This window comes from Rhinoraja longicauda, chromosome 11 (assembly GCF_053455715.1).
Source record: "Rhinoraja longicauda isolate Sanriku21f chromosome 11, sRhiLon1.1, whole genome shotgun sequence".
In the NCBI taxonomy this organism is placed as follows: Eukaryota; Metazoa; Chordata; class Chondrichthyes; order Rajiformes; family Arhynchobatidae; genus Rhinoraja; species Rhinoraja longicauda.
Window position 1 is genome coordinate 9,696,046 of NC_135963.1, and position 26,718 is coordinate 9,722,763.

Sequence of the window (26,718 nt, forward strand, 5' to 3'; positions counted from 1 at the left end):
GGAGTTAATGCAGATATTTCACTTTTTTCAAGGAAGTTTTAAGTACATCCTTAAACATTTTGCTCCATCAACCTGGTAATCTCTTCCTTAACAGAGTTCAGAATAGACTGTTTCAGTAGTTGATATCATGTGAGCATACAATTTGCAAGCATCTTGGGTAAGATTGCAATGTGGGCAAAGTGTGTGATTCTCCTGTCCCACTTTACTCTGATCCTTCTGGGTTAGATTGTTATTGAGATTCTCCATGCAACAGTGGATTGCAGTCTGAGATAACACAGATGTACTTTGTTATATCTTGAAATGACTAGTGTACATAGATGACATTATTTCTATCTCTGCTCAAGGTTTGCAGATGATGTCAGATTGGTGACAGCTTCCTTTATGAAGCAAAGATGCAGGAGGCATTGCTCTGCTCTGAGGTTCATCCAGAAACACTTCCTGAAGAAGTCTTTAGGATGACAATCCCTTTTCACTGATACTCTTTCTATTTCTGTCTTGACTGCTCTCTCTTGTCTTCTGGAAAATGGGCAACTCAAATACGGCAGAATCCATTTGAAATATTTTACAATTTCCATGTAAATAGTTCACTGAAATAACTCAGATGACCTGTTTCCACAGAGATCTATTTAGAGATCCTTTTTAACATCTACGTAAACACTTATTGTGGTGTCAAAAGCAATGACTGAACTTGAAGGTTTGCAAATTTAACGAAAATGATGAATGACTAATATGAGCAGGATAATCTTCAGAAGGACTAAATATTTTTAGCAATGTTTATAGAGAATGGAAGGGAATGGTAGTAAATGTAAACCTCTTGTTGGAAACTTGATTGATTGAAACAGCATGGAAACAGGCCCTCTGGCACATAGAATACACATTGACTATTGAGCACCCATTCACACTAGTTTCACTAGTATGCTTACATGACATCAACTACTGAAACAGTCTATTCTGAACTCTGTGAAGGAAGAGTTTTTCATCCACTCCCTACGTACTCGGGGCAATGTACAAAGGCCAATTAACCTACACACCTGCACGTCTTTTGGATGTGGGAGGAAACCGGAGCACCCAGTGGAAACTCACACAGTCACAGGAAGCACCATGCAAATTCCACACAGACGGCATCCAAGGTCAGGATCGAACCCAGATCTCTGGCGCTGTAAGGCAGCAGCTCTACCAGATGCACAACTGTGCCGCCCTTAATGGTGAAAGAGATGGAGTGAGATTAGAAACTGCCTTCATAAACAGAGAATGGTAAAGATTTTGTTGTTCTACTTCTTAAATAGTAATTGGTAATTTTAAATCTGAGTTAGGTCCCTGATAGCTTCCAGTATTAAGCAATGTGGTGAAAATATGAGCATGTGGATCCTAAACTGCAGATTAGCCATGTTTTCATTAAGCACCAGAACAGGTTCATTTTCCTCTTGCTCTCATGTATTACATTAATTTCCAGGCTGATTCTCCAATGCTGTTCTGAAAAAACACCATTCAGTTGGAAATGCTATCTTTTGAGATGTTAAGTGAAGGCCATGTGTGCTCTCACACCTTATTGTAAAAGATTCCATCGGACTGGTTAGGAAAATGAAAGCACGATTAAAATATCTTCATTATTCTGGCCAATGATGCCAACATCTACAAACAGACGACGTGCTTATTCCGCAAATTGTTGTGCCTAAATTGGCTGCCATGTTTCTTACAATACTGAAGAAGTATTTTTAATAGTTATAACATGATTTGGGATATCTTGAATGTAAGCAACTATGTAAATGCTAGGTAGACACAAAATGCTGGAATGCTGGAATAACTCAGCGGGACAGGCAGCATCTCTGGAGAGAAGGAATGAGTGACGTTTTGGGTTGAGACCCTTCTTCAGACTGATGTCAGGGGAGTGGGCGTTACAGAGATAAAATGTAGTTGGAGACAGTATGACTGGTAGGAGAACTGGGAAGGGGGAGGGGATGGAGAGAGAGGGTAAACAAGGGCTACTTGAAGATAGAGATGTTAATGTTCATACCGCTGTGGTGTAAGCTACCCAAGCGAAATATGTAAATGCTAGTCTTTGCACCCCTTTAACTCATAAACAATCTATAACTTGGTGACATTGTTAAAAGTTATTTCATGTTAATTAACACTTCCCTTTTCTTCTTTGGATTGGATTACAACAGTGAATTTAGATTTTCTACTCCTCCAACCGGCCCTTAATCCATCCAAAAGGAGCCCTTTTATTCAGGAGTACAATCAATAAACAGACGTAAGGAGCTTAATCGCCTCTTCCGAATTGAAGTAAATTAACTCTCCGCCCACTTGGTCATAAACATTGACACTCCTTTAAAGGAGTCTTAAACGATGCTTGGCCGTTCACATTATTGGTATAGATCGATACGATGGACAGTATAGATGTGGTGGGCCGAAGGGCCTGTTCCTTCGTCCACGTTTCCGCAACGTTTCCTATAGGTTCCCCTGATTAATTTTGAAACCACGCTGCGGGGTGGATCGGGAAAAGCCAGTGAATAGATTTTGCCGGATGGACTCCGCCATCGCGCCAATATAATCGTCCCTCACCTCCCGCCGTTCCATTCCGGTCGCGCGCCATTAACGGTCGCTATTGTCGCTCGGTCACCATTTTTAACCAAGGTCAGTTCAACAACTAACTTAACGGAAAATAGACACAAAACGCTGGAGTAACTTAGCGGGACCCGCCAAATAAATAATCGAAAGGGAGAGCCTCCCCCCCCCCCGAGTCACAGGAAGGGAAACTGCCTCGCATTTTTTTTTTTTAAACCCTCCAGTCCTATTGTTTGTTTTCCACATCCCACAAACGCAATCTGACTGTATGTAGTGCCTGGCAGTGGTACTGGGATGCAAGAAGGGAGATCGTGAACAGGGTACAAACGTGCTTGTGCAATGTAAGAAGTTTATTTTGTGGTTTACAAATGAGGTTGCATCTCCTGAGGAAAAGCAGAGGGATATTAAATTAATACAAGAAATGGATTGGAATAAATATTGGCGGACGACGAGGAGTGGTGGGCCGAAAGGCCTGTTTCCATGCTGCGAAATTTCATCACTAATCTAAATTGTGGGTGGGCAACAAAGATATCGAAATTGTTGTTGCTCTTTACCTCAGTCACTTGCCTCTCCTGGAGTGTGGCTATGAAATTGTAGGAAAATCCTAATTGATAACCGCTTGTTAAGTTTATTTTCTTTTATGCACACACATGTTCAAAACATACACGTACTTGTTACAGAGGGTTGAATAAACAGTCACAAGAAACTTGTTCATGATACCTTTTTGGCTGAATTTAGTTCTGCTTTACAGAGTTGTCCAGTGACTAGAAGATTGTGTAGGCAATTTCTAATCCTGAAAAGTATTGTGTGGTCCAGTTGTGCATTTATCTAACTGAACTATTATGGTCTACAGTGACTTATTTTGCTTATAGTTAATATAAGAAAATAACTGCAGATGCTGGTACAAATCGAAGGTATTTATTCACAAAATGCTGGAGTAACTCAGCAGGTCAGGCAGCATCTCAGGAGAGAAGGAATGGGTGATGTTTCGGGTTGAGACCCTTCAGACTGGTCAAGTTAAGTCAGACATAGTTAAGGTTAGAATTTTTTACTTAAGTTTTGGTTCAGAGGTGTGTTTTCAGTTTTAACTTTTGTTTAGAAACTGTTTAAAAAAATAATAATATCTCTGTCAATCAGATGCACTTAACAAATCCAAAACAAAGGTGTAGACTAATTTGATACATTTAAATGTTCATTATTGATTCTTCATTCAAATATGCTTTTGGGGTGAAACTACTGTGCAATCTGCCAGGACGTTGACTTATCATTGTTTTTGTTTAATGAGGTATTTTGTGTTGAATATTAGAGTGAGTTCACAAAACTTATGTTGGACGACATAATATGAAAGATCTTAATTTTCTTTTGATCATAAGGCTCTTTTTTTCACAAATGTGTCATTGATCTGTTAATGATACAAATAGTATATTTAGAAGTGCAGGGCACCCTTAATAGCAGTTTATTGATTGCCACTAGTAGTTAGATTTATGTGATCTCTGCTCATTAATGTGGATGAATTTGAAGGTAATAAAGGTAGAGCCAACAGAATGCTCATGAACATGTAATGAGATTTCATTCTCATCACGAGTTCTTGGGCATTAGTTGCCTGTACTAGAAGAATGCAATTACCAGGCTTTATTACCTCAGCTAGATTAATATTTTTCTCTATAGGCCTTTCATTATCCACAAACTTCTATTTGCCCAAAATTGCTTTTATCATGCCCTGAGATCCTATTCACCTCTTAGGAAGAAAGGGTCTCGACCCGAAAAGATGTTGCCTGACCCACTGAATTACTCCAGCATTTTGTGTCTGCCTTCCTATTCACCTCTTAGTTCCATTGATGTTCTTTTGATTTTGCTTGCCGAATTTAACATTTAAATTTAACATTTAATCATAGCCTCAGGTCGTCTTCTTTAAATCCTACCATGAAATAATTTAACTTGTTTTTTAACTGCTTCAGTCCTACATCCCTGACTTAACTTTTCCTTCTGAAGCTTTGTAGGACTTTAGTTAGACCATATTTGGAGTATTGCATGCAGTTCTGGTTGCCTCATTACAAGAAGGATGTGAAGACTTTGGAAAGGGTGCCTCGGAGACTTACCAGAATTATGACAAGACAATGTTGTAGTAAAGCAGTGCGTCACTCTGGCAAAGGAGGAGGCCTAGACAGAAAGGTCAGTATCGGAATGGAAAGAGGTGTTAAAATGGTTAACAACGGGAGATCCAGTTGGCCGTGGCAGACAGAGTGCAAGTTTTCAGCAAAATGGTTGCTGAGTATATGCTTGCGCTCGCTGATGTTTTACCAGAATGATGCCTGAATTAGAGAGTATTGGCTACAGGTTGGGCAGACTTGGATTGTTTTCTCTGGAACACTAGATATTACCGAGAGATGTGATAAAAGTGTATAAAATTATGAAAAAATCAAATACTAGAAGGCATAATTTTTAGCAGAGAAGAGTAAAGTTTAAAGGAGATAAGTGGGGCACATTTATTTTACATAGAGGGTAGTTGTCTATGATATGATACGATACAATAGAACTTTATTTATCCCAGGAGGGAAATTGATCTGCCAATTCATAAAAACACAAAATACATGAAACATGAAATTAAAGTGACAAGTGGAAAGGATTAGGGAGGAGAGGGGAAGGGGGGGGGGGAGAGAGAGAGTCAGTCTCCGTCTACCCCACGACAGAAGCGGGAGGAGTTGTACAGTTTACTGTGGAATTCTCTGCCACAGAAGGCAGTGGAGGCCAATTCACTGGATGTTTTCAAGAGAGCGTTAGATATAGCTCTTAGGGTAATGGAATCAAGGGATATGGGTGAAAAAGCTTGAACGGGGAACTGATTTTGGATGGTCAGCCATGATCATATTGAAGGTGGTGCTGGCTCAAAGGGCCGAATGGCCTACTCCTGCACCTATTTTCTATGTTTCTATGGTAACCACAGGGAAGAAGGATCTCCTGTGGCGTTCTGTCCTTCATCTTGGTAGAACCAGTCTGTTGCTGAAGGTACTCCTCAGGTTGACCAATGTGGGTAGTTGGTGTCTAGACATGCTGCCAAGTTAGGCAGCTGAGGCAGATATGATGGTGTCATGTAAGAGACTTTTGGATAGACATATGGATTGCAGGGAATGGAGGGATATATAATAATAATAATAATAATAATAAGCATTTATTTTATATAGCGCCTTTCCAGAAGCTCAAAGCGCTTTACATAAACAATCATAACATAAAAACAAACAGACAAACTATCCTAACGGAGAAGCGGCGAATAAACAGCGCCAGTGTCCTCTCACGTCAGGGTCCGGCAGTAGACAACAAAAAGCACAGGACACACAGATACAATTTTTACACAAACAGCCATCACAGTGATTGTTCTAGGCACACCCTCACTGTGATGGAAGGCAAAGAAAAGTCTTATCTCCTCCTCATTCTTCTCCCGTGGTGCCACGAGGTGATCGAGGCTCCCAACTTTTTGAAGCCCCCACCGGGCGATGGAAAGTCTCAGGGCCGAGCCAAGCAGGCCGATGAAGGTCCTGAGCCCCCACCGGGCGATGGAAAGTGCTGCGGCCGAGCCACGCAGGGCGATGAAGGTCCTGCGAGCGGGTCGATCGTACCTCGCGCTTCGGGGCGGTCGAAGCTGCTACGGCTGGAGCTCCCAAAAACCGGTCGCCAGCCAGGGACCTGCGAGCTCCCGATGTTGCGGTCTGCAGGGCCCACGGCCGAAGCCTCCGTGATGGTAAGTCCAGGCCCTGCGACCGGAGTCTTCAAGGTCGATCCCAGCTGGAGGCCGCCGACTCCACGATGTTAGGCCGTAGCGCGAACGGAGATACGGCACGGTAAAGGTCGCATCTCCGTTGAGGAGGAGATTTGAAAGAAGGTTTCCCCCACCCACCCCCCCACATACACAGAGTTAAAAATAGAACAAAACGTACATTAAACGATGACAATAGACAAAAAAACAAAAAAAGACAGAGAGACTGCCGGTGAGCCGCAGCTGCAGAACACTTAAATCTGTTAAAGCAGATGAGAGTTGGTCTTGGCATTGTGTTTGGCATAGACATTGTGGGCTAAAGGGCCTGTTCTTGTGCTGTACTGTTCTATGTTCAATATTGTCACTGCTTTATGTTTTTTTAAATAATGATTTTGGTTTCTGTCAATGGTCGTTACCTATTTAGATTTCACATTTGGCCATCATTTTGAGTGGAGTGGGGAAAACCTGGAATTCTTAGCTAACATTCTACATTTGGTCTTCAGAACTGTTCGCTATTTTAGTTTTGTTTGGTAAAGTAATGGAAAATACAAAAGTAAATTGATTTACCTCAAACAGAATACTGATTCCTTAAAGCATATAATTAGTTAACCATTACATTGCATTAATTGCAAGCTATACATTGGATGAGCTACCATTGATGCAATTTAAAAAAAAGAATGTTTGTCAATTATTTAATATGAAGAAAAATTCTTAATTGAACTTTCTTTAATGTACCAGAGTACAGGCAACCCCCAAGTTATGTGACCTAGAAAATTGTCCATTTCACAATTGCTGCATTTGAACATGTATGATCTGGAACATATAACAAACTGAAGACTTGAAAGTGGTAGTGATGGGTAGGGATAGATAAGGGGAAGGGAGGAAGGAAGGCAAGTAGAGCCAGATGGGATGAGGGGAGGGTGGAGGTAAGTGTCATCCTCTTGTGCCTCCACATAACCATCAGTTTGAATGGAAACGCACACATTGAATACGTCAATATCAAATTATTGAGACTTGAGATGATTCTGCATTTTGTGTTATTTATTTATTCACTCTCTGACCATCCCCCCCCCCACAACCACTCCGCCTCTTACAAATTTCATAAGGGCGGAATTTATTCCTCATCAGTAGCCTGTAAATATTTGCGATAATAATGAAAGGGTTTCCAAACAGGTGGATCAGAAGAAGAGGTGCAAACCTTATACAGTATGCTGTATTCAGCATATGTTTTCTGTCCTGTTTGCCATGGCCTGATTCTACTATTCACCTGAGCACACTTCATGAACCCAGCCGGAGAATGACCACACCTTTCCTGTGATATTTCTAATTTCTGCACCAGTTTCTCTTGTACTTAGAGGCAGTTAAGCTAATTTTTTAGCTAAATTACAGATATGGTCCCAAACTAATATGCTGCTGGAAGAAGGCTTCTGCTAGATCTGAAATAATATCAGAACACGCTGGAAACATTCACCAAGTTTGTGGAAAGAGAAATAGTTAACATTTCAGATTTCCAGTACAGTATCTTGATTTTCATCAACTGCTGCTGGGACATTTGACTGTTTCCTAATGTTTCTCTTTACAATTTTAAAACTACTTCCATTCTTGAGAAGCAGTATAGTTCCAACAGAAAAGTAACAAATATTTAGGGCTATATTTGGCTAAGTCTTTTCAAAAGCATTTTGATCTGACAAATTTAAACCAGAATGTGGTTAAAAATCCGAGTCAAAATTTTAACATTTTCAATTCCCCTAAAAAGTCTGAACAGATTACAAACTGACTTTAAGTAAGGTGAGCTGAATTGATAAATTTACAGGAAAACAGTGGAAAGTAACACTGGAATACAAAATTAACACAGCCCCAGAAGGCAACAGCTTCACTTGTTTGGTTAAATAGCAATAATTTGCAAACGAGGTAAGGGACATTATCCAGTTAAAAGGAAAGTTTACATAAATAGGAATTCAGACTAAACTATAAAAAGCAACCGTGGAACACTTCCCACCCTGTTTCCTGTAAGAACTCTATCCCCTACTCCCAATTCCTCCGTCTATGCCGCATCTGTGCCCAGGTTGAGGTGTTCCATACTAGGGTATCGGAGATGTCCTCATTCTTTAGGAAACAGAGGTTCCCCTCTTCCATTATAGATGAGGCGCTCACTAGGGTCTCCTCAACATCCTGCAGCTCCGCTCTTGCTCTCCCTCCCCTATTCGTAACAAGGATAGAGTTCTCCTTGTCTCACCTTCCACCCCATTAGCCGTCGCATACAACAAATTATCCTCCAACATTTCCGCCACCTCCAACGGGATCCCACCACTGGCCACATCTTCCCATCTCCACCCTTTTCTGCTTTCCGCAGAGACCGTTCCCTCCGCAACTCCCTGGTCCACTCGTCCCTTCCCACCCAAACCGCCCCCTCCCCAGGTACTTTCCCCTGCAACCACAGGAGATGCAACACCTCCCTCCTCGACTCCATCCAAGGACCCAAACAGTCTTGCCAGGTGAGGTGAAGGTTCACCTGCACATCCTCCAACCTCATCTTTTGTATCCGTTGTTCCAGATGTGAACGTCTTTACATCGGCGAGACCAAGCGCAGGCTCGGCGATTGTTTCACTGAACACCTCCGCTCAGTTCATCTCAACCAACCTGATCTCCCGGTGGCTCAGCACTTCAACTCCCCCTCCCATTCCCAATCTGACATTTCTGTCCTGGGCCTCCCCCATTGTCAGAGTGAGGCCCAGTGCAAATTGGAGGAACATCACCTCATATTTTGCTTGGGCAGTTTACACCCCAGCGGTTTGAACATTCACTTCTTCCACTTCAGGTAGTCCCTGCTTCCCCTCTCTATCCCCTTCCCAGTTCTCCTACTAGTCTTCCTGTCTCTGACTACATCCTATCTTTGTCCCGCCCCCTCCCCTGACATCAGTCTGAAGAAGGGTCTCGACCTGAGAAGGCTTCTCTCCTGAAATACTGCCTAACCCGCTGAGTTATTCCAGCATTTTGTGTCTACCTTCGATTTAAACCAGCATCTGCAGTTATTAGGACAGGTTGAAATAAGGAATCTATTTTGTCTTGAGTGCTTTAATTTGTGACAGACTACATTTCCAGAGTTTGGTAACAGCCTGGAAAGTGTCCAGAAAATCTATAGGGAACATCATGTTCCCACGTGGCCAGTAGGAATCGAGGATAATTGTTTTTATATTTGTAGTTCTGACCTTGTAGTAAGAAAATCCTTTTTATTTGCAGGGTTTTGACCTGATGTATATAAAGCTATCTAACAGTTATGTATATATCTGTATCTGCAAAGAATTAAGAGCGACTTTGTTGCATCTTAAAATCCTTTAAATAATTTTTACCTGCTGACATCAAAGTTGTGGAATCTTTACTGTAAGCCAGGTATCACAAAATGCTGGAGTAACTCAGCAGGTCAGGCAGCATCTTGGAGAGAAGGAATGGGTGATGTTTCGGGTCGAGACCCTTCTTCAGACTGATGTCCTCGGGGAGGGCGGGACAAAGAAAGGATATAGGTGGAGACAGGAAGACAGTGGGAGAACTGGGAAGGGGAGGGGAAGAGAAGGGCAGAGGGGGACTATCTAAAGTTAGAGAAGTTACTGTAAACCAGCTAAACTGATTCAGTGTATGGAATGCAAGATGTGATGTAATGGGGGTGTTAACTGCCGATTGAAAGGCAAGTCCATTGTGATGCAATTTAAAAAAACCCGCTACTGATCTGAAACTCTAAATGTGAAGTCTTTTGCAGCTTTGAATCATTGTATAGGTTGTGAGTATCTTTTCCCCAAGTAAATTCATAATGAGAAAAATGCATGTGTACATCTCATGACTTTTGGGTTTTTTCTAATCGTATTCATTGCTAGCACAATAGGGATTTAAGATAATACTGCTAAGGTGTATCAAAGCTAGCAGTCAATATACTTTATAAATACATTAGTGAGAATGTGAAATTTGGGTCCATAAAAGACAGCTGTGTGTGAGCTACTAAAAATTGCTGAAATACAGTACTATTTTGTGTGAGTACTTTTTAACTGGAGAGCATGAAATAAAAAAAACTTAATGGATTGCAGATGGACTTAGTGTTTAAAATAAGTGTTAAAATAATAATGAAATAAATAATATGCCTAAAACGAGTATTTCGCCAAGTTCTAACGATATTTTCTATCTTGGTTATTTATCTAAAATGTGCAATTTTCAGACTGATTGTCATTTAAATATCTAGAATTATATTGTATTTTAAGTATTCCATTATTTAAAGAGGAAGAGAAAATCTAATTAGGCTGTGGCCACTCAATTTCCCATTATTTATTGGAAATGTAATTTGTTGTCAGTGTCAGAAGTGATTGAGTGTGGGATTCTGAGGATTGCCGAAGTCCATGTAAATTGCATTTACCACATTGCCATCATCAATTTTCTCAGTAAACATCTCAAAATTTAAAAAAATCAGATTTGTGAGAATGGATTTCCTCTGCACCAAACCATGCTGTTTCATCATCAGCCTTTCGAAGTGAGCATAAATCCTATCCCTTTGAACTTTTTCCCAATAATTTCCCAATTTGTGATGTAAGACTGGCTGTTTTATAGTTTCCATCACCTCTTCTTTAATAAGGGAAGAACATTAGCTACTCTCCAGACTTTTGGTAAGTTGCCAGAAAGGTGGGTGACGATGCAAAAAAAATTCCTGGAGCCCCCACAATGTCCTCTCTTGTTTCACACCCTGGGATAGATCCCATCAGATTTATCCACCTTAATCTGTACCAATATTTCTGCCACTTCCTCATTCTCTAATACACTGATATTCTGGAACATACCTGTATCTTTCCCTTAACACCATCCACTACATCCTTCTCCTTGGTGAAAACTAACGAGAAGCATTCATTCATATCTTCCAGCTCCATACAGAGATTTTTAGTGTGATCCATGAGAGTCTTTACCTCGTTAGGTTCTTGCTTCTAATGTATTTTAAGGTTATGGATTTCTCCTTAATCCTAATTGCCAAAATCTGTATGTCCATTTTTTTTGTTTGTCCTCCTAAGTTTGTAAGTTTTCTACTACATCCCGAATAAACCACAAATTACTCTTTGAAATCAAATCCCTCTATTTGATTTATGCTTTATTTCTAATCAGGTCTTCAGTTTCCTTTGTAAACCAAGATTCCCTAATCTTGGCACCTTTGCTCCTAACTCCCACTGGCTTTATAACTCTTAGCTCTTTCTATCTTCCCTTGAAATGACCCCCCCCTTCTCAAACATTTTTCCTCTCACAAAATAGTTAACAAAATATACTGTTGAGATCATCTCTTCCCAATTTAAGATTTTAATTCTTGGACAAACTTATTTTACCTCTGACTACCTTGACACTTGTAAAACTGGTCACAATTTCTAAAGGGTTCCTCCACAGACACTGCCACCACTTGCCCATCCTCATTCCTTGAGCAAAGGTAGTGTACAGCTACTTTCATAGTAGGGCTCCATATATTGCTGTAAATAAAACCTTGAATGCCTTTTATGAATTTAACTTAATCTTGGCCCTTTACACTAAGGCAGTCCCTGTCAATATTGGGGAAGTTAAAATGTCCACAAGCACAAACTATTTTCACATTCTTCTGCTATGTGCCCACATGTCAGTGGGAATCAGAAGCACAGATCTTTGGTATAGTATAACCATCAAATTTGACTGCCTTTTTCTTATTCCTCCTAAATTCTACTCACTTAGCCCCATTGGTCAATCACTCCAAATATCTTCCCTGAGTACTGTACTCTCCCTGATCTAACACACCTGTAACTTCTACACCCCTGGATGTTGAGCTGCCAGTCCTGCCCTTCCCTCAGCCATGATTTTATCATTGCTGCTATATCATAATTCCATGTACTGATACATGCTCTCAGCTCATCCGTCTACCCTTTCAGGCTCCTTGCAGTAAAGTAAATGAAGCTGAAACTACCAGCTTGTCCTTTCCCACCTGCTCTGTTTTGTCAGGATCTGAGGATGCAAGAATTTTGGGCTAAGGGGCCTGTAGCTAATTCTAATTCTAGCTATGGCGGTGCTGGCTCGAAGGGCTGAATGGCCTACTCCTGCACCTATTGTCTATTGTCTATTGTCTAATGCTAATTCGCTAGTGATCATAAAGATATTTATTTTTTCTCCAATATAATTCCTTATGAGTAGGATGCTTGTGTCTTATGCCATGCAAGACCTGATTTCTCCGGTGAGACAAAAGCAAAATAGTTTTCTGAATTATATTTTTACATCTTCATCATTGGTATAAATTGAATCTTTTGCTTTTGTTTGCATCTTATGACATTTTTGCCATCCTAATATTTATGCAACCACAATTTCACACCAATTGACACTTAATTTATGATGTTTCATTTATCTTTCCTTTTCAGTTGATAAATTGTTTGCTTTTTAATAGTGGCTATGACTCTAAACTATACTGTTCACATTTAACAGATACACCATGAAGCTATAATGGGTTCAAGATAATTGAATGAACATTTTTTATAATAACAAAATAGCAGTTGCCTCTGAAGAACGAGTCATTATGTCATCAAAGGAAGAAAAACGGGCCTTGCATGAACGTACAATGGTGAACCCACAGCCACCAGAATACTGCAATCCAAATAAACCCAACCACATGACAAATCAGTTGCAATATTTGCAGAAAGTGGTGGTTAAAGCTTTGTGGAAGCACCATTTTGCATGGCCATTCCAGCAGCCTGTTGATGCTGTGAAGCTGAATTTGCCTGTAAGTGTATATTTTTATTGTATCATCCGTTACGTGGTTTTAGTCTTCACCTTTTTCTTATCTGCTGCATAATCTGTAGCCCTATATCTCTGCTAATCAACTCCTAGCTTCTGTTGTTGTATCCGCATTTCCCCGGATGAGGATTGTTTATTTCCTTTGCATTTCCAGATGCTGCCTGACCCAGAGTTCCTCCAGCAGTTTTTCTTTATGCACTAAATCCCAGCAGCTGTAGTCTCTCGTATTATTTCGGATCTTAATTTTTCCATTGATTGCATTTATTATTCCCAACAAAATATGTTTCCTTAACCTTGCTCGTTTTATCACGTTTTGTTTTCTTAACATTTTGCACTTGCCTAGCTTTTCTCATCCTAGAACCACTGTCATATCATTGGGAAGCATCAAGGTAGTGTTTAGTAATGTTTCCATCCAAATCTGCTGCAGATTTCTATTGGCATATGAACACAGACTGACCCAAAATTATTTTGCACTTCATCATAATGAATTTTCTTTTGAGATACCTTCCTTCCTTTACTGAAGACTGAATAAATACTATGCTCCACCTAACTATTAATTCCCCTATTTTTAAAATCTACATGTCCACAGGATTGTTTTAAAGTAAAGATGGACACAAAAAGCTGCAGTTCCTCAGTGGGTCAGACAACATCTCTCGAGAAAAGGAATAGGTGACGTTTTGGGTCGAGACCCTTCTATATATTTTGTTAAATTTTAAAATCCTATTAAATGATGAACTAATCAAGCAATGGAGAAATTAAAGGATCACTCAATACTGATCTAATTGTCAATGTTTTGTTCTCGCAGGATTATTATCAAATAACAAAGAAGCCAATGGATTTGGGTACAATAAAGAAACGTTTGGAAAACAAATATTATTGTCAAGCTATGGAGTGTATAGAAGACCTAAATACAATGTTTACCAACTGCTATGTATATAATCGGGTATGTGATTGCATTTGACTTTGCTCTGTGAATCTTTTTAAGGTGATTTCATTATCAACGTAACCAGTGTCTGTTTTATAGCCAGGTGACGATATAGTTCTCATGGCACAAGCACTGGAGAAGCTTTTTCTACAGAAGGTGGCAAAAATGCCACAAGAGGAAATAGAACTTCTAGTGGCTAATAAAAGAGGAACACGCAGAAAAGGGAAAGGGACAGGTAATCAAACGGATATGTTCCTTGTTTATGTATAAACAACTTCTTTAATTTTGTGAGATGAACTGTATATTTGAGTTCAAAACAGGTGTCACAATCCTTTTTCATTATATCTAGTACAATATTAATGTAAGATTTCCAAAGTTGTTGCCAAGTTCCTGGGATTTAATTCTGTTAGACAAGTTTATAGTAGCTTGATAAAACTAACATGTATCCAATTTTTGAAGGATCTAGTAGCCATGGTTGGGGTGAATTAGAAGATAGTTTTATAGTAGATACAGGCATTCCACTTTGTTTTTTTTCCTGCATATGTTTTTTAGTTATAACATACCTTAAATTGCTGCTTTTAACTTTGATCTGATTATTGTTATGTACAGTTTGGTTATTAACCATTGATTTTCTCTTGGATTCAGTGTGTTGTGAACAAAAGAGATTGAGGTTCAGTGGCCAAAATGCTACAGTGAAATTTTTATCTTGACATCACTATCCAAACAATCTGTTATACTTACAATCCAATCTATTCTGAGAACTTTCTAATAGTTGCATTAAATATATCTTAACCTATAAGTATTATTCATAGCAGAATTGAAAATAATGCAACATAAATTTGTACAATGTGTAATAAAATGTGGAAATAGTTAAAGGAGCCAAGAAGCATTTCCCACACTATTAATTCCATGTTATGGGATAAAACCCATTCAATAGTCAATAGTCGTTTATTTGTCACATACACATAAATGTGTAGTGAAATGAAACATTACCCGCAGTTGAACAATAAGACCAATAAGAATAATCAATAAAAATGCAATAACACATACAATCACAACTAACACCAAACAAAAAGAAACATCCATCACAGTGAGTCTCGTCCAGTCCCTCCTCACTGTGATGGAAGGCCAAAATGTATTTTTCTCTTCCCTGCCGTCTTCTCCCGCGGTCAGGCTGTTGGAGTTGCCACGTCGGGGCGGTCGGGGCTCCCGATATTGAAGCCCCCGCTGGACGGTGAAAGGTCCACGGCCTATTTCAGGCCGCGCCGGACGGTGAAAGGTCCGCGGCGGGCCGACCCAAGCCCCGCGATTCGGGGCGGGCGAACACGCTGCCTCTGCCGCTGCCGGAGCTCCCGATGTCGGCCCCCACCCAGGGGCCTGCGGGCTTCCGACGTCCACGCGGCCCGCGCCGAAGCCTCCGGAGACGAATCGCAGCCGCTCCCGCAGCATCCGCAGGCAGCCAGCGCCGCAGGTGGTGAGTCCGGGCCGCGGGCTCTACGAACCAGAGCCCCAGGTGGTCCCAGGTGCATGGCCGGTGGTAGGCCGCAACGGGAACGGAGACACGACACAGAAACAAAGGTCGCGTCTCCGTCCGGGAGAGAGAATTTTGCAGTTCCCGTTCCCTCCCACCCCCCCCCCCCCCCCCCCCCCCCCCAACATAACATACAAACACTACACCATATTAAAACTACAATTCAGACAAAAACAACAAAAAACACAGAAGACAGACGGACTGCAGGCAAGCCGCAGCTGCGACGGCAGCGCTGGCTCCTCCTTCTTTGGAAAATGAATGAGAAATAAGGGTTTTTGAAGTTGCTTGTTTGAAATTTTGTTAATATATGATTTAATATAAAATAACCTTACAGCTGCATATTTATGTTATCCACTTTGGCGGCAAAAACAAGGAGACAGATTATTATCTCAATGGTGTCAGGTTAGGTAAGGGGGAAGTGCAGCGAGACCTGGGTGTCCATGTACACAAGTCACTGGAAGTTGGCTTGCAGGTACAGCAGGCAGCGAAGAAAGCTAATGGCCTTCATAACGAGAGGATTTCAGTATAGGAGTAAAGAGGTTCTTCTGCAGTTGTATAGGGTCCAAAGACGTACAGGTATGTAGGTTAATTGGCTGGGTAAATGTAAAAAAAAAAATTGTCCCTAGTGGGTGTAGGATAGTGTTAATGTACGGGGATCACTGGGCGGCACGGACTTGGAGGGCCGAAAAGGCCTGTTTCCGGCTGTATATATATGATATGATATGATATGATAAGACTACATCTGGAGTATTGTGTACCGTTTTGGTCTCCTAATTTGAGGAAGGACATCCTTGTAATTGAGGCAGTGCAGCATAGGTTCACGAGATTGATTCCTGGGATGGCGGGACTGTCATATGAGGAAAGATTGAAAAGACTAGGCTTGTATTCACTGGAGTTTAGAAGGATGAGAGGGGATCTTATAGAGACATATAAAATTATAAAAGGACAGGTCAAGATAGATGCAGGAAAAATGTTCCCAATGTTGGGGGAGTCCAGAACCAGGGGCCACAGTCTTAGAATAAAGGGGAGGCCATTTAAAACTGAGGTGAGAAGGAACTTTTTCACCCAAAGCGTTGTGAATTTGTAGAATTCTCTGCCACAGTGGGCAGTGGAGGCCAGATCACTGGATGAATTTAAGAGGGAGTTAGATGGAGCTCTTGGGGCTAGTGGAATCAAGGAATATGGGGAGAAGTTGGGCACAGGTCACTGATTGTGGATGATCAGCCATGATCACAATGAATGGCGGTGCTGGCTCGAAGGGCCGAATGGCCTCCTCCTGCACCTATTTTCTATGTTTCTATGTAAGCTATTACTTCAACAAAATTACTTGCATTGTGCCTCTGCATAATTGTCTTCGATGGGTTATTAATACTAATGTGGCAGACAATAATAAAAATAGAAATTGCTTTTACTATTCTATGAACATAATGATGCCCTATTTGTTTGCTGCCAGCCGTGTCCTCAACTGTGCAATCAAAATTATGTCCACCTGCTTCTGAAGTGCAAATTCAGGAACAAGTGCTATCAATCCAAACAAAAACAACTTCATCACCTGTTACTTCAGTTCCTCCTCTAATTTCAGCAAGTCAACCGGTTATAAAAGTAAGTGTGTCTATTTTTAAATGGGAATTTAAGAAAACACGACACATTTTGTTTCATGTTCTGAATAATGCTGAAAAATGAAGCCATTCAATACTTAGAATCTGACGAAATTGGAATATAATTTTTAAAAATGGGGAGCAGAATGCAATTTCTGCTAAATTAGTCAAGAAGTTAGATGAAACAATGTTGGGGGCGGGGGTAGGAAACAATGCCCATGTTTACTTTGTACTGTACAGCAAGGAATTTCAGAAATAAAGGGAATGAATGAAGGGCACATATAGATGTGCAACTCTATCAAGGGGAGGGTGGACTGACTTGGATTGTTTTCTGTGGAATGCTGGAAGTTGAGGGGAGACCTGAAAGAAGTATATAGAATTATGAAGGGCATAATTATGGGCAGTTAAACTTTTATCCCATGGTGGAAATATCAAAGACTAGAGAGCACAGTTTTCACGTGAGAGGGGCAAAGTCTCTCCGCAACACAGCTATTTGGCTGACCTATATATTCTCAGTACTTTTGTTTTTCACTATTGAATTCTTTGTAAAGAAGGCCATTTTCTTTATATCGATGAGGCCAATTGTAAACCTTTTAGAGGTACACCATTGAAACAGGCCCCTCAGCCCACCGGGTCCATGCTGAATAGCAATCACCCATATACTAGTTCGTTGTTACACAATAGAGACAATTTACAGAAGCCAATTAACCTACAAACCTGCACGTCCTTGGAAAGTGGGAGGGAACCAGAGCATCTGGAGCAAACCCACATAGTCACAGGGAGAGCTTACAAACTCCATACAGACAGCACCTGTAGTTGAGATTAAACCCAGGTCTCGTAAGGCAGCAACTCTACTACTGCGTCACTGACCACCCTAGACAACCATTTCACCAAGCACCTGCACTCGGTCCACTAAGCCTGCTGGATATTCGGGTTGTTAACCATTTTATCTCCCATTTCCATTCTGATCTTTTTCTCCTGGGCTTCCTCCATTGCCAGAGTGAGGCCACACGTAAACTGGAGGAAGAGCACTTCCTTTTCCGCTTGGCTAGCTTATAACCCAATGGTCTAAACATTGAATTCTCGAATTTTAAGTTACACCCTCCCTTCCCTCTCCCTCTTTTCTGTGTCTCACTCCTCCACCACCATCCCCCCCTCCCCAGCAGTTATTCCAGCATTTTGTTTTGTTAATTGGCATACTTTGTCAAACTATGAATTGGATTTTAAATGGGAAGTGCTCTAAGTATACTGCACAATGGGCAGGATTCTGTGGAGAGAGAAATGTTCCAGGTCAGTGATCTCATCAAAAGGCGCTTCAGGTCATTGATCTGAAAAGTTAACACTCACATAATGTTGCCTGAATGCAGAGTATTTCTAGCATTTTATTTTTATTTTGTCTTTCCATTGTCAGAGTTTTCTAATAGAAACATAGAAACATAGAAAATAGGTGCAGGAGTAGGCCATTCGGCCCTTCGAGCCTGCACCGCCATTCAATATGATCATGGCTGAACATCCAGCTCAGTAGCCTGTACCTGCCTTCTCTCCATACCCCCTGATCCCTTTAGCAAAAAGGGCCACATCTAACTCCCTCTTAAATATAGCCAATGAACTGGCCTCAACTACCTTCTGTGGCAGAGAATTCCACAGACTCACCACTCTCTGTGTGAAGAAATGTTTTCTCATCTCGGTCCTAAAAGACTTCCCCCTTATCCTTAAGCTGTGACCCCTGGTTCTGGACTCCCCCAACATCGGGAACAATCTTCCCGCATCTAGCCTCTCCAACCCCTTAAGAATTTTATATGTTTCTATATTTATCAATTGAGCTTGTTTTAAACTGAGAAACAGTTCAGATCAGACATTTTAACCAATCTATTTGAAGATATTTTCTCGAATTATAAAAAACTGCTCGGTTTTTATGTTAATTATTATTGCTTTGCCAAGTATTTCAAGGAAGTCGGGGTGGAATTGAAATATTCAATTAGCTAAGAAGTTGATCTTATTTCTTATTACTTATTTCTACCTATTTCCTATTCTGATTCTGTGTGCTTTTATTTTCAAAATCATTGCCCACTTTAACTGACTATTTTTGTATAAGGTAAAGAAAGGTGTAAAAAGGAAGGCAGATACTACAACACCCACTACTACTTTCAATATAAGTAGTGAACCCTTGCCAAGAAAGTCTACAAAAAACTGTTCTCAGAAGTTGACTAGTCAGTCCATCAAGTTACCAACAAAGGATTTACCAGATTCTCAACATCAAGCTGGAAAGAGAGAAAAAATAATGGAACATTTGCAGGATTGTAATAACATTCTCAAAGAAATGCTTGCAAAGAGGCATGCTGCATATGCTTGGCCTTTCTACGAGCCTGTGGATGCCAAAGCATTGGGACTTCATGATTACCATGATATTGTTAAACATCCCATGGACCTTAGTGCTGTGAAAGTAAGTTCATTTCATCTTCCCCTGCCCCTCCACCCTGCCCAGATTAAAAATACTGAATAAAATTAGAAAGTGGTAGTTTATCAGCGATTTCAAAAGATGATCCCTGCTTCCTGTTTTGGTTTTGTATCTTGCACATCCTATAAAATATTTAAGTCAAAAGTTTTTTTAGCCTTCTTTCTATGTTGACTTTTCCCCAAGGCAGGTTGATGCAATCATTAATTCTTTTATGAAATGTTCCTTTGGAACTAGAGGATTTTTTGTGTTCTCATTTTGTGTAGATGTTTTTTTTAAATTAGGAACTGTGGAAAAGGAATTGGTTTGCGCCACTGCAGCAGACAGAACGAATCCTTCAGCAATGGTCAAAAGATAACAAATGCAAAGTCTTAATTTTCTATTGGATGCAATTAATACAAGCTTCAAAGAAGCACTTTACAAATTGTGATGAGGTTTGAGTAAGTATTGAGGTAGCAAAGATGAATTGAAGGCAAATTAAAAATAAATAATTTAGAATTATTCTACTGATGGCAAAAGATGGCTGTAAAACTTAGACCTCAGTGCCATGGTGCAAACCAATTTCAATTATGAAAAAGAGTGCTTCTGCATATTCCCATCCAGATATGTTTCTCTGTTCCAACTGCAACTTTGTATTGGAGAAGATTGTCTCTGGTATAATGTTTAATATTTTAGTGCAGGTGACAGCTGCATTTCTTAAATGAGCTTCAGAAACATGTTGATGAAATGTCAGGTGACCATGTATTCCTCACACGTGCCAACCAGAAGAGACTACATGGAAAGAGAATCTGTTTCCAATAATTCTCTAGCTATGACTGGATAAATAACCAAAGACCCAAGCTCAAGCAGTCCCGCCCAGGAGGATGACATGGAGAGACTTTGGAGTAGGATGGTGTATGTACCCTTGTCAGAAGCAGCAAACCAATTGAGAAGATCTCTATTCTTGATCCATCCAAAATCTTTCTGTTGGGGCCTTGGCAATGAATATCATGGCAGGTACAGGTCTACAACTGATTTTCTGGCAACTGATGGTTCAGCGCCTCCTTTAATCCGGATAAAATCGTGCGAGTGCATTTGAAATCCTCCCGGAAGTCCCCTCGAAAATGTGATGCCTAGGCTGGGTAAGGCGGCCGATCTCTACCTCATCGCGTATCTGCGCCGATTGGCAGGTCAAATCTGCCCCGGCTTGCGAACTCTGGCATGGTTGAAGCTAGCCGATCTGTTCCCATAGTGGTCTGTGGCGGATTGGTAGTCAAATCTGCTCCCTCTGGCCGGTCTCTGCAACTTCAACCCGGCTAGAGTGGCAGATCCGTTCCCATAGCCAACTTCCGAGGCTGACTTTGTGGGCTGTTATCCCGGTGCCAAGGTGGACCGTTCTGGTACCGTTGGGCTCCTCTTGGCAAAATTGGTAATCCAGAAAGGCTCTGGAACCAACGGTGCTGGAAAATTGGTGGTTGACCTGCTCTTACATTTTCATATTAGAGTTGCTCATTGCTTCTAACTTGTCTGATTATCTGCAAGAATGCCGATCATATTTTTTCGTGTATTTGGTTTTTCCTCCCCTGATCTTTCAATATTTCACCTTCAGAATAAAAATAAGGCAGTTTCTTGAAAGGATGTTCTGTCAAGAGAAGCTAGCATATGATGATGAAAACCTGCCCAATGTTTTTTCCTTCAGGAGGTGGATCATGAAAGGAAAAAGAATAATCGTCTAGTCTGTTTTCTCTTTAAATTCATATTGTGCATTGTCAGGTAACATTTAGCCAACTCTACTATTCAAGTGAAGACAGCCTATTATTCAAGTGAAGGCATATAAACTACCAAAGAAAAAATAATAATTATAAACATCTGACCTATTAAATAAATTGTAGTTGTACTGTGGTTAATTATAGCCACCTTTGAGAGAGCTGGACCAGCTTGTGTGAAGTACAGAAAGAATATTGCCTTAGATGTAGTTACTCAATAAAATGTCAGTGTTAATGGAGTCAATTAATATGATTTGGACGAGAACGATTTGAAGAGGAAGTTTCCAGACTTTTTTTGTTAATTGTACTTTGAATTTCGATCCTTTTTTTAAATCCCAGGATTCAATGCAACATATAAAGTATCATAACTATGGGGCAAATTAGAAGAATCATCTTTTCCTTCCCACTATCAAATGATCAAATGCTGGTCTTTCATTGTGTATGGCTTCTCTGATTTTTGCTTCACAATCCACTTCGGTATTGATTTCAGTTTGCTACTACTTTAATTGTTGCTGACAGCAATATTGAACTCGCCTGAAGCAAGAGTGTTATCAATGACTACAAATTGACCACAGATCAAAAAGTGATTCTTATCACTGCCTCATTAACGAATCCATTTGTATTTCAAATCATTGTAATTGCTGTAATGCCTCCCTATAGAGAATTCCAAAGTTAGTATTGTGGCTTTGAATGAGTAAAGAGGTATGTATTATAGTATGGAAGGGCTACAGTATGATGGACGAAAAATGCCGGAGTAACTCAGTGGGACTGACAGTATCTCTGAAGAGACTCAGTGGGACACTCCAGTATTTTATGTCTATCTTCAGTGTAAACCAGCATGTGCAGTTCCTTCCTACACTGGACTAAGTATTTTTTGGCGGTATGACTTTACGTTCACTTTGGTGAAAACGAAGGGACCAAAATTAGTTTATTTTTAGATCCAGCAGAATTTTTCATGTGCATAATTAGTTCACTTGCGGTTTAACTACAATGTGAATTTTGATATTTGCATGAATTGGTCTCAGAAATTGATATCTTACACCACGATTTTACCATTTCTCAAGTATTTGTCATTCTGCAGACAGTCTTGTCTTAAACATTTGACCTTTGCCACATTATTCCCAAAGTAAATCAAGATAACAGTATTAAATACATGAATCAAGAATTTATTTACAGCACCAGACCCCTTCCCCAAATCTTTGTATTGGTCAGCTTGTACAATTTGAACATAATGCAAGTAACTATCCAAAGCATCTTTATTAATAATCTAAATGGCTGTTATATAAACTGCAAAAATCCTGGTCTATTAAGCTTTATTTCTTCCAAAGAGATGGACCCAAGTCTATCAGAGCATTGCTTCAGGATTTAAATGGTTCTACCAAGTTGAGTAGAACTTTAAGTGAAATTTAACTGAAGAACTTGTTAGCTTTTGTAAAATACTGTATACTGTTCTAAAAAGTGGTAATTTTAAGTTGAATACAATCTGATGTTTGAGTTCATGGATCGGCCAAAATTATTTAACTGCTTGTAATTATGGTGCTGGATCTTGATCCCAGTGGAAGCTTTTTTCTTTCAAGCATCAATTCTTTTTTTTTTTAAATGACATGGGGCTGAGTAACTCAAAGTGTCAGGCAACATCCCGTAAAGTCCAAAAATCAAAATGATTAGATATTATGGTGAAGGCAACGCATGGCATTTTGGAAACGATACAGGTTGTTATCTATCAGAGTACTCCAGTGATCTGCTTAATCTGACCCAGGAAATCTGCACTTTCCTGGAAGTGATGGCATTGTTGCTGTACTCTTCTGTCTCTGTTCTACTGAAGTAAGAAATGTCAAATAATAGATGGTATAGCTTGATGTTGAGATGGGGAATGTTTAAAGGAGCTTTATAAGGCAAGTCCTTTTCAGTGTGGTTGGTGTCTGCAAGATGCTGCCTGAGGAAGTGGTCAAAGCAGATGCATAGTGGCTGCATTTAAGAGATACTAGACGTCCCGTGCACCCATTGGGTCCAAACCTCTCCTCTGCATTGGTCTAGCATCCTCCCCTCCCCCACTCCAAAAGCGCACAGCAAGATCCCAAAGTATATCCGAGGCTGTGGCGGCCGGGGAGTCTCCCTCGGGGGCGGGGGAGAGGAAGCAACTCACCCCGGCCCCGGGAGGCCATCGCGGCGGCCAGCAGCAGGAGAGCAGCCACAAGGCGCTGCCCCATGTTCGTCCTGCCGGCGGCCATCTTCTTTGACCTTCTCTCTGCTGCCGCGCTGCACCACGGGAGGAAGGTTGGGTGTGGGGCACGCCGGGACAGGCGCTGGCCCTCCCCAACTGCGCAGGTGCAGCCCCGGGCCTGGCAAGTGGGAGCGCATTTATTAAAGTTTAGCTAGTGAATTACTGTTAAAATATAACAGTATAACTTGATACTGCACACCGCAGGCAAATGGTGAGTAAGGTGGGCCTAAAATTGTTGCGCTATCGTGTACCGTTTTGACTGTATTTCGGGAACATGCATACATACAAGATGAGAGTTTGTTATATATATGTGTATGTGTGTGTATGTGTATGTATAGACAGATGCCTGAATAAGCAGGGAATTAAAGGGAATGGATCGTGTGCAGTTAGATGTGCAGTTTAAGTTGGCATTATGGTTGGCACAGATGTTGTGGGCCAAATTGCTTGTTTCTATGTTTTCCTATTCTGTGTTCCTCCAGGGATTCCATTTACAAAATGTTTTCATCTTTTTGACATTGGGTTCCCTATTACTTTCGTGTTGTATTGAATCTGCCGCAGTCTTGGTCTGAAATGTCTGTCTGTTTTTCCCCCACAGACTGCTGACTGATCTGCGTTCCTCCAGAAGTTTGTGTTTTGCTCAAGTATCTGCAGTTTCTTGCATCTACAATTTTGCTATTAATGTCCTTTTGGCAATTGTAAATTGTCGCTAGTGCGTAGGATAGTGTTTGTGTACAGGGTGGTTGCTGGTCGGTGCGCACTCAGTGGGCCAAATGAGTTTTTGGTTAATGTCTTGCTTGTGTTACCAGTGCATTGGTTCGAAAAATTAGTTTCTCAGGTTTTTGACCACTGCAGGATTAAAGTGACAAAGTGAGTGATGATGGAGATGTGACTATAATCCAGTGGCAAAGTAATCCTCTTAAATGTTACCACCATGTACACCCAGTTCATTGGAAGCTTGGAGGTACATGCCAATCCACCTGCAAGTGTATATTTGTATTCTTTGTAATATTTCTCTTGTTTTTGTTCTAGTTATCAATGGTGACAAAGAAAGGATACAAGGATTTTCTTTTCCTATCTGAACAAATTGCTTGGAAAAAATTCAGAACCCATATCAAACATGGGCTGACATGATGTGTATATGTATTCATTTTGGACATTGCATGCTGTTTTGACTCCAAATCTACTCTGCCTGATTTTAGAAAAATACCCATATAAAGCCTGCTGCTATAGGTTGGCCACGATTCTGCCTTTAAGGAGGTAGTGTGTTTTCACATTTCATGATGCTGCATCATTTATGGGAGATGAAGGAAGCCTATTTTGCAATCTTCCTGAATTTAAGTAAAAATTACATTGTTCATTGCATATGACAAATCTCTCAACACTTAAAATGAGGTTTGCACTTAAATATATTCCATCAGGCACAACGTCTGATTGATAGGCCAACCTACTTCCTCCCATGTACCACCCTGTATTGTGACAGTGTCATACAGCTCAGTCATATATTATCATATAGCCACAGAAAGCCGTGATGGAGTCTCTGGTCGCATCCTTGGGTAGGAATTGCACGGAGCAACTCGCGGGAGTGTTCAATGACATCTTTAATCTCTTCATACTCCGTTCTGAGGTACCCATCTGCTTCAAGAAGACTACTATCATCCTGATGATCAGGAAAAGCAAGATCTAATGCCTTAATGGCTACCATCTAGTGACCTTGACATCTGCCATCATGAAGTGTTTTGAGAGGTTGGTTATGGAACACATTAATACAGCCCATCAAGCAACCTTGATCCACTGCAGTTCACCAACCGCCACAACAGGTCCACAGTTGATGCCATCTTCTGGCCGTACACTCATTTCTGGAACACCTGGATAAGAAAGACACCTATGTCAGACTCCTATTCATGGACAACAGCTCTGCTATCAATACCATTTATCCCCTCTAAATAGCTTGATCAGTTTTGAAGATAAAATTTTAACAGCTTGAATTTGTATCCGAGAAAGTACTCCCTTAATTAAATCTGTAGAAAATGAAGCAATCCATTACCGTGCTGGAGTAACTCAGCCAATCAGACAATATCTCTGGAGAACATGGATAAGCGACGTTTCTGAAGAAGTGTCCCGATCCAAAACGATGCCTATCCATGTTTTCCAGAGATGCTGCCTTACCCACTGAGTTACTCCAGCACTTTGTCTTTTTTTCCATAAACCCGCATCTGTAGTTCATTGTGTCTATGGTTTATGACATACTTGGCTTGAGAATTAAACCCATACTCCAATAAAAAATATGTACGCAATAAGCAATTGTGGTGGTCTGAAACCTGTGTTCAGTTGAACTCTCAAACATTCAATGCGTTGCAGGGTCTGAAGCATTTGAAGTCTTTCTTGCATTCATTGTTTCAATGAGTGGTGGGCAGCAGTTGAGTGCTTATGAGACGAGTGCTTATGAGACACGTGCAACGTTGGGCTGAAAAGTCATTCTGGGTTAATGTGAGTTATTGGCCCTCTAACAAATAGTAACTTTCCCAAAGCTTTGACTACAGTGTACTCAATTTTTGTTTTCCTCTTGCTGCAAGTATATATCTGCTCTTGTTATTTAGTCTTTATTACAGCAGTATTTTACTAATTCAATCCTTGTACACTTCCTAATACAAACTGGAGAAGTGCTTTCCCTTTCCTATGTGTAAATCATAGTGCTTGCTTATTTGCCCCAAGATGTGAATTGATCGTTGCCTTTGTACATAAATGTGTTGGGTGGGTGTAGAATTATATTGTTTTCATTCATGAAAAATGTGTTTTGAACTTTGTGATATTTGTGTTTGATTTTCTTGATCAGTGAAGTGAATTTCATTTATTGATGGACATTTTATCTTGAACAGTATTAGTAACTGACATGTGTAGGAAAGAACTGCAGATGCTGATTTACACTGAAGATAGCTGGATAGATGGATGGATGATGCTAGAGTAACTCTGCGGGACAGGCTCTGGAGAGAAGGAATGGGTGACATTTTGGGTCGAGTGCCTGAAAAAGGATCCTGCTGAGTTACTCCAACATCTTAGTAACTAGCATTTTCAGGGATGGTGCTTCAGTCTTTAATGATTAGAAATTATCATTAAAAAATTTTATGTATTAAATTTTTCATGCATTTGATTTTCTGA

The 26,718-nt window shown here is 40.6% G+C and overlaps 1 protein-coding gene across 1 annotated transcript in view; it reads left to right on the forward strand.

Annotated features, from left to right (window-relative positions):
* Positions 1-2,646: 2,646 nt before the first annotated feature.
* The window catches only part of LOC144598267 (bromodomain-containing protein 2-like), a 32,387-nt gene continuing 8,315 nt past the window's right edge, over positions 2,647-26,718 (forward strand). The window contains exons 1-7 of the mRNA XM_078408207.1: positions 2,647-2,906; positions 4,558-4,737; positions 12,776-13,070; positions 13,890-14,027; positions 14,109-14,244; positions 16,994-17,142; positions 19,234-19,581. Of these exons, the coding sequence (XP_078264333.1) occupies positions 12,813-13,070; positions 13,890-14,027; positions 14,109-14,244; positions 16,994-17,142; positions 19,234-19,581 (1,029 nt within the window). The 5' untranslated portion in view covers positions 2,647-2,906; positions 4,558-4,737; positions 12,776-12,812. The remainder of the gene's footprint in view (positions 2,907-4,557; positions 4,738-12,775; positions 13,071-13,889; positions 14,028-14,108; positions 14,245-16,993; positions 17,143-19,233; positions 19,582-26,718) is intronic.